The sequence below is a fragment of the Oncorhynchus kisutch genome, linkage group LG27 (genome assembly GCF_002021735.2).
Source record: "Oncorhynchus kisutch isolate 150728-3 linkage group LG27, Okis_V2, whole genome shotgun sequence".
Lineage (NCBI taxonomy): Eukaryota > Metazoa > Chordata > Actinopteri > Salmoniformes > Salmonidae > Oncorhynchus > Oncorhynchus kisutch.
Window position 1 is genome coordinate 8815120 of NC_034200.2, and position 6704 is coordinate 8821823.

The window sequence follows — 6704 nt, forward strand, 5'->3', positions numbered from 1 at the left end:
GAGGATTTTGCTATGGGGCGGAGAGAGGATTTTGCTATGGGGCGGAGAGAGGATTTTGCTATGGGGCGGAGAGAGGATTTTGCTATGGGGCGGAGAGAGGATTTTGCTATGGGGCGGAGAGAGGATTTTGCTATGGGGCGGAGAGAGGATTTTGCTATGGGGCGGAGAGAGGATTTTGCTATGGGGCGGAGAGAGGATTTTGCCATGGGGCAGAGAGGATTTTGCTATGGGGCGGAGAGAGGATTTTGCTATGGGGCGGAGAGAGGATTTTGCTATGGGGCGGAGAGAGGATTTTGCTATGGGGCGGAGAGAGGATTTTGCTATGGGGCGGAGAGGGGATTTTGCAATTATATAACTCCTTTTCTGCAGTTCTACTCATTTTGCCATGGGGCAGAGAGGAAATTTTACAGCTAATTTCCTGCGATTCAATTTATTTTCTCCATAGGGTGGAGAGAAATGTTTGCAGTTTTTTTTAATATGATATCTGACTGAGACTGACTAACAAAATAAAGACAATGAGCAAAATGTTACAAAACATTTTTGAAACAGTTATGGAAGGTATGCTGAAGAGGATATTGCTCTCATTCAAATTTGCACTTTGCTTCCACCTGCTGGTGTGCAAGGCTCCGATGAGAGCAGAGTAAAGGCTGCAAGAGCCGATTCTGTTGGTGAAACACAAACTACTGTTTTCTTACCAATGACCTGCCACTGGTATTAAACAAAACATACATGTCCATGTATGCTGATGATTTAACCATATGCGTATCAGCAACCACAGCTAATGAAGTCACTGAAACCCTTAAAGAGTTGCAGTCTGTTTGGAATGGGTGGCCAGTAATAAACTGGTCCTGAACATCTGTAAAACTAAGAGCATTGTATTTGGTACAAATCATTCCCTAACCTCTAAACCTCAGCTGAATCTGGTAATGAATTTAGTCTCTCAACTTGCTATGGGGCAGAGAGGATTTTGCCATGGGGCGGAGAGAGGATTTTGCCATGGGGCGGAGAGAGGATTTTGCCATGGGGCGGAGAGAGGATTTTGCCATGGGGCGGAGAGAGGATTTTGCCATGTTCAGGACCAGTTAGCAAGTTAGCAAGTTGAGAGACTAAATTTACTTGGCGTTACCTTAGACTGTAAAATGTCATGGTCAAAACATAAGATTCAATGGTTGCAGAGATGGGGAGAGGTCTGTTCGTATTAAAGAGATGCTCTGGTTTTTGACACCACACCCCACAAAGCAAGTCCTGCAGGCTCTAGTTTGGTCTAATCTTGATTATTGTTCAGTCATGTGGTCCAGTGCTGCAAGGAAAGACCTCGTTAAGTTGCAGCTGGACCAGAACAAGGCTGCATGTCTTGCTCTTCATTGTAATAAGAGGGCTGATATAAATAATACACATGCCAGTCTCTCTTGGCTCAAGGTTGGGGAGAGACTGACTGCATCACTTCTTTTTATAAGAAACATTATTATCCCAAATTGTTTGCATTGTCAACTTACACACAGCTCTGACACACACACTTACCCCAACAGACATGCCACCAGGGGTCTTTCAGTCCCCAAATCCAGAACAAATTCAAGAAAGCGTACAGTTTTATATAGAGCCATTATTGCATGGAACTCCGTTCCATCTTATATTGCTTAAATAAACAGCAAAAAGCAATACCTCACGGCACAATGCCTCTCCCCTATTTGACCTAGATATGTGTATGCATTGAAATGTAGGCTACATGTGCTTTAAAAAAAATGTTTTATGTAGTTCTGTTCTTGAGCTGTTCTTGTCTATTAATGTTCTGTATTGTCATGTTTCATGTTCTGTGTGAACCCCAGGAAGAGTAGCTGCTGCTTTTGCAACAGCTAAATGGGGATCCTAATAAAATACCAAATAAGTATTCTTGTTTCATGCAAACCATTTATTTAATATCCTTGAATAGGACATCTTATAAATACCACTGATGTTTTTCTTAAACAACACTGACCAACACCCAGGACATAGAGAGTATTGTACAAGACAATGTACAGTGTAGTTCTGAGAGTCCAATAGAGGATGCACTCCCTTTGAACAAATCAGCCAATGATCACAGGGTTTGAGTTCCACTGGATTGTGCTTGTGTACCAGCCCACAACACCAAAGAACAAGAGGAGCAAATGCAATCAATGGTGTACAGTAAGCCTAAATTAAAATACTTTCATACTTTGTTATTTGTTGCAACAGGACAAAGAACCTTTGAGGAGTAAAAAGTGTCCTAGCACCAGTAGGTCATAGCATCACACAGTAGCCTAGCCGATTAAACTCAACTCCATGATTTAAAATGGAGTTGAGTGGTGACTAGTTTAGGCGGACTGGAGCTCCGACATCACATAAAATTATGTTTTTATCCAGATCTACTGATTTCAGCACCCAAAGAATAGCCCGCAATTACACACAACATTGTTCTGTGTAATTGCGGCTATTCCTTGGGTGCTAAAATCAATTGTTTTTGATTTAAAAAACTACATTTTCGTGATGTCGGAGCTCCAGTCCGCCTACACTAGTTGCCGCTCAACTCCGTCGTGAATCATGGAGTTTAGTTGAGTATAGTCGGCTAACAATAGCCTAGGCCTAGCGCGCGCGCACGCGCACACACACACACACACACACACACACACACACTAGAAAATAAGGTTTTACGTGAGTTGTAGCAACGACACACACAGTAGAGAAGGTTTAGTCAAGTGGAGCACCATACCATCATTGCACCAACATAATACAATAGATTAGAGCATTGGCATTCTAGATGCACAAAAACAACTAGACATATTTATCTCTAATCCAGTAGTCATTAACCCAGGACCTGGAAGGTCTGCAGTGATGTACAGGTTCAAGGTGTGCATGCTTTTGTTCCAGCCCAGCAATAACACACATGATTTCATTTATCAAGACTTTAATTCGTTGATCCAGGTGTTAGTGTTGGGTTTGAACAAAAGCCTGCAACACACACCCAGTAGCACTCCGGGACCAGGATTGGTGACTACCGCTCTAGTCTCTCTCTCTAGTCTGGTTTCTCAAGCTTTTGGTGTCACTCTTTCTAGTCTCCAGTGTGGCGTCAGTTACATCAGCAGCAGGACAACAGACACGTTGGCTCAATCGGAACAATGGAGTAACAGGCTCAGTCATTGGTCCTTTGTATTTGTGTGCTCATTTAAATGCTCAACCCCACTGGTTAATCCCTTCTTGAAAACTGTTTTGAGGCTGCAATTTTAGGCTGCTGAACACAACTCAGGTGGATAAGATGCGTTACCCAAACATGGTGGGAAACACTTTGAAAGGTACTGTAGGACTGTGATCCATGAGGACCACCTATTCTGTAGTCCACCAATCAGAAGGCACAGGAAGAGAAGAAAGCTGCTGCTGCTGGTGGTGGAAGAGTTTTGACCGCTAGTTGGCTGAGAAATTACAGGAAGTCAATCCTGACTGGTCCGTCTCTTCTCCAGTTTCATTTTGAGCTCCTCTGTGAGGCCTAGGGAGAGAGGAGTGAGACCTCTGTAGTATGAGAGTGCGTGTGGGAATGAGTGGATACATTGATCAGGACACATGCCACTCACTTTGTGCGAGGAGGGGGGAGGGGGAGAGAACAAGCCGTCTCATTGGGCTGCTGGGTGATGACGGTACTGGTGATGTCACAGCTGACAGAATACGGCGGTCGGGAGCGGGAGACCTGGGTAGGGGTTTCCATCGCTCTACACCAGGACAAACAGAGCGGTTAGTATGTGTGTGTGTGTGTGTGTGTGTGTGTGTAGGATTTCTGGGTACCTTGTTTGGGAGGTAGGGCGGGGGCTTTGGGTAGTGGGCTGGAAGGGGCACAGTGTAATATTCTCTCTCCATTCTCTTCATTGGACGAAACAAACGCTGAAGGCGACAAATACAAAACATCAATTAACTACATGAACGTTGGACAGAACCTCAGATACTGTATCTCTTAGGATTTCAATCAACACAATGTAAGTGGAAATGTGTTGAGGATTAAAGTGTGCCCGTGTGTGTCTCACTGATGTTCTCCTCATAAGGTTCCTCCAGAAGAAAAGGCTGAAGGGTTCCTGCTGTCTTCTCCACCAGCGCATCGATGACATCATGAAGCGTAGCACAGGGAATCTAGAGAGGGAAAACACAGAGTTAGGACTCATGGAATAGCAAGATATGAGGCAAGACAACAATGTAGCATGTGTTTATATGTGTGTGTTGGACTTACTGGGTTCTCAACGTCTATCACATATCCTCCCTGCTCTCTCTGAGTCACACGATAGTGTCTGAACACTGACCTGAGAGAGAGAAGAGAAAGAACGCAATTGATGGATCAAATCAATCAAGAAAATGCTTGCAGATCTATGTGTGTATATCTATGCGGAGTGGCCGTTACCCGTTGAGATCCTGGCGGGTGGTGACAGCCAACGAAGATCCGTCTCTGCCGGGCCTCAGCAGCATGTTGCCACAGTCTGGATGTCTCTCTAACAGAACTTCTGCCTCAGTCCTCGACACAGGCCGGAAACACCTATAGACACACAAAAACATATACCGCAGTTTCATATACACACCTAAGTGTAACACACCTGCACTCACTTCATTGTCAGCAGTGTGTGTGACTCACGATGGTATCTCCCCTAGTAGAGGTACTGATAGGGGTGAGGGGGGAGCGCGGGTGGGGGTGCGTGCTGCTCTGCGTCTGTTCCTTTCTCGGTCCACCACCTCTCTCAGCATCTGTACCTGCCCCGGCAGCAACGTCAGACAGCTAGGCACACTCAGCTACAACAACCAATCACACACGGGGTTACTGACAGTTCAGGGATCAACCACCAATCAGACAGGATTATACTGTGATGTAGGGTGTATGATACTTACATCTACGACAGATTGGAGGAAGCCCTTCCATAGCTCTCGAGCCTCTAGATTGGCAACCTGGATAAGAGGAGAACAGAGAAGGGGTTGTTTCTCTCTGGCTGGCTGTGTGTGTGGGGGTGTGTATCTGTATGTTTTATTACTGTGAGTTTTGTCTCGCCATCCTTCATGCGCAGTATGAGTCTAGCTGCCTCCAGGTTTCTGTCTCGGCTGCAGTCGTCTTTGAGTGAGACAAAGCCACTGAGATCCATCTTCTCCACATACTGCAACAGATAGACAAATTAACATATACAATAACTCATCCCTGAAAATGTACAAAGTGTTTAATGCACACACACACACACACACACACACACACACACACACACACACACAGAGAGCATTTACGTGAGTGTCCTTGGCATTATTAAAGAAGAAGAGGGTGTTCCCACACAGACAGGTCCACAGCCGCCGAGAGATCTGGGAACACATATGGACAGTTACACAGAGGGAATTAGAGCGGTTTAATATTTTCATTGAAAATTTCAACATTTATCATGGTTATAACATGAATTGTATTACATATATTCCCACACAGTTTATCTCCCTCACACACACTTTGGCCCAATAGTGATCCCAGGTCTCAGGGGATGAATCTGCACCACAGCTGTTGTCAATCTGTGGCCATGTGATCCTCCCTTCAACAGAGTGCACCTGAACCCCTGCCCAAATATCTGGTCTGTGTGTGTGTCTTTGTTCCACATTCCCCCATCACCTCCCTCCCAGCTGTGCCCAGGCAGTGTCATTATCATGCAGCACCACAACCCACACAGCTCAGCTGGGCTGACCACTGACACAACCCCATACTTCTCTCCTCTCCCATACTCCATAGCACAGCGGCACTACCACTCGGCGATAAGCATTGCCATAGTACAAGCAGCTGTCAAACATTTACAGTCGTCAAAAATCACTGTGCCAGCCCGAGCCTTCCTTTTCGGTTGAATAGGCCAATACATTGAATCATTTGTGTTACTGACATAATGACAAATAATGTCTTGACTAGGCTATATTCACCGGGAAATGCCTGTAGTGTTATCCTTTTAAATTCAGTGGCCACTCTAACCCGAGGTTAATAGGAGGACGTTTTGTATACGCGCTTAATTAACTCGCACTCCAGTCGTCTGCTAGTAATCGTGCGCAATAAGCAAGTGTACCGCTAGATGAAAATCACTGCCAGCTTTTTAAAGACTCGCCCATTCGCACACAATAAGGAAGTTGACAGCTTTTGCAGACTGGGATTTCCAAGGAATTCGCCCCCGCCCGGTGCGCGCTATCTGGGCGACACTATATGCAGCCACTCACACAGCATGCAATGCAATACACCGACATTTGTACATTGGCGGTATGGCTGCACCTACCTTTTCTTTCGGTCCCCGTTTTTCCAGGTATCCTTCGTAGTAGCAGGGAGGGAGCTGAGCCCTCGTTCCCGAGCGCTGTTTGACTGGTGCAGCCGCCATGAGTATCGCTGGCTGGCTGGGCATAGACAGAGGACAAAGGGGCGCTTAGTAATTGGGAGAGATGACACGCCTTCCTCCGAAGAGATATCACCATGGATATCCGCCAACAGCTGGCTGTCGTGCACGTCCTTATGTGTCAGTCAGTATAGGATGTAATATGTCATTTTGTGGTTTATTGTGAAGTTTGCTTTGATTAGGCTTCTTCAGTAGGGTGAGAGATTGGTTGTGACATCTCAATTAGATTGCTTGTCTAACACCACCTGCTTGGACACTTATTTCAGACCAATTTTTTTGTTGTTGACAAGACTTGTTTTTGAAACCACTGATTAAATTATTCTA

General features: G+C 45.4%; 1 protein-coding gene across 2 annotated transcripts; it reads right to left on the reverse strand.

Moving 5' to 3' along the window:
- Positions 1 to 1886: 1886 nt before the first annotated feature.
- Positions 1887 to 6500, reverse strand: stap2a (signal transducing adaptor family member 2a). 2 transcript variants are annotated; one of them, XM_020463222.2, is made up of 11 exons: positions 6267 to 6500; positions 5257 to 5328; positions 5013 to 5132; positions 4873 to 4929; positions 4622 to 4776; positions 4394 to 4525; positions 4226 to 4295; positions 4026 to 4128; positions 3790 to 3885; positions 3582 to 3716; positions 1887 to 3496 (listed from the first exon to the last, which is right to left on the reverse strand). In XM_020463222.2, exons 1-11 carry the CDS (start codon positions 6387 to 6389, stop codon positions 3441 to 3443), a joined length of 1119 nt encoding a protein of 372 aa, XP_020318811.1. In that variant the 5' UTR covers positions 6390 to 6500; the 3' UTR covers positions 1887 to 3440. The 2 variants fall into 2 exon arrangements, with proteins under 2 accessions (XP_020318811.1, XP_020318812.1); XM_020463223.2 differs by lacking the exon at positions 6267 to 6500 and adding an exon at positions 5923 to 6044.
- Between the last annotated feature and the right edge of the window lie 204 nt (positions 6501 to 6704).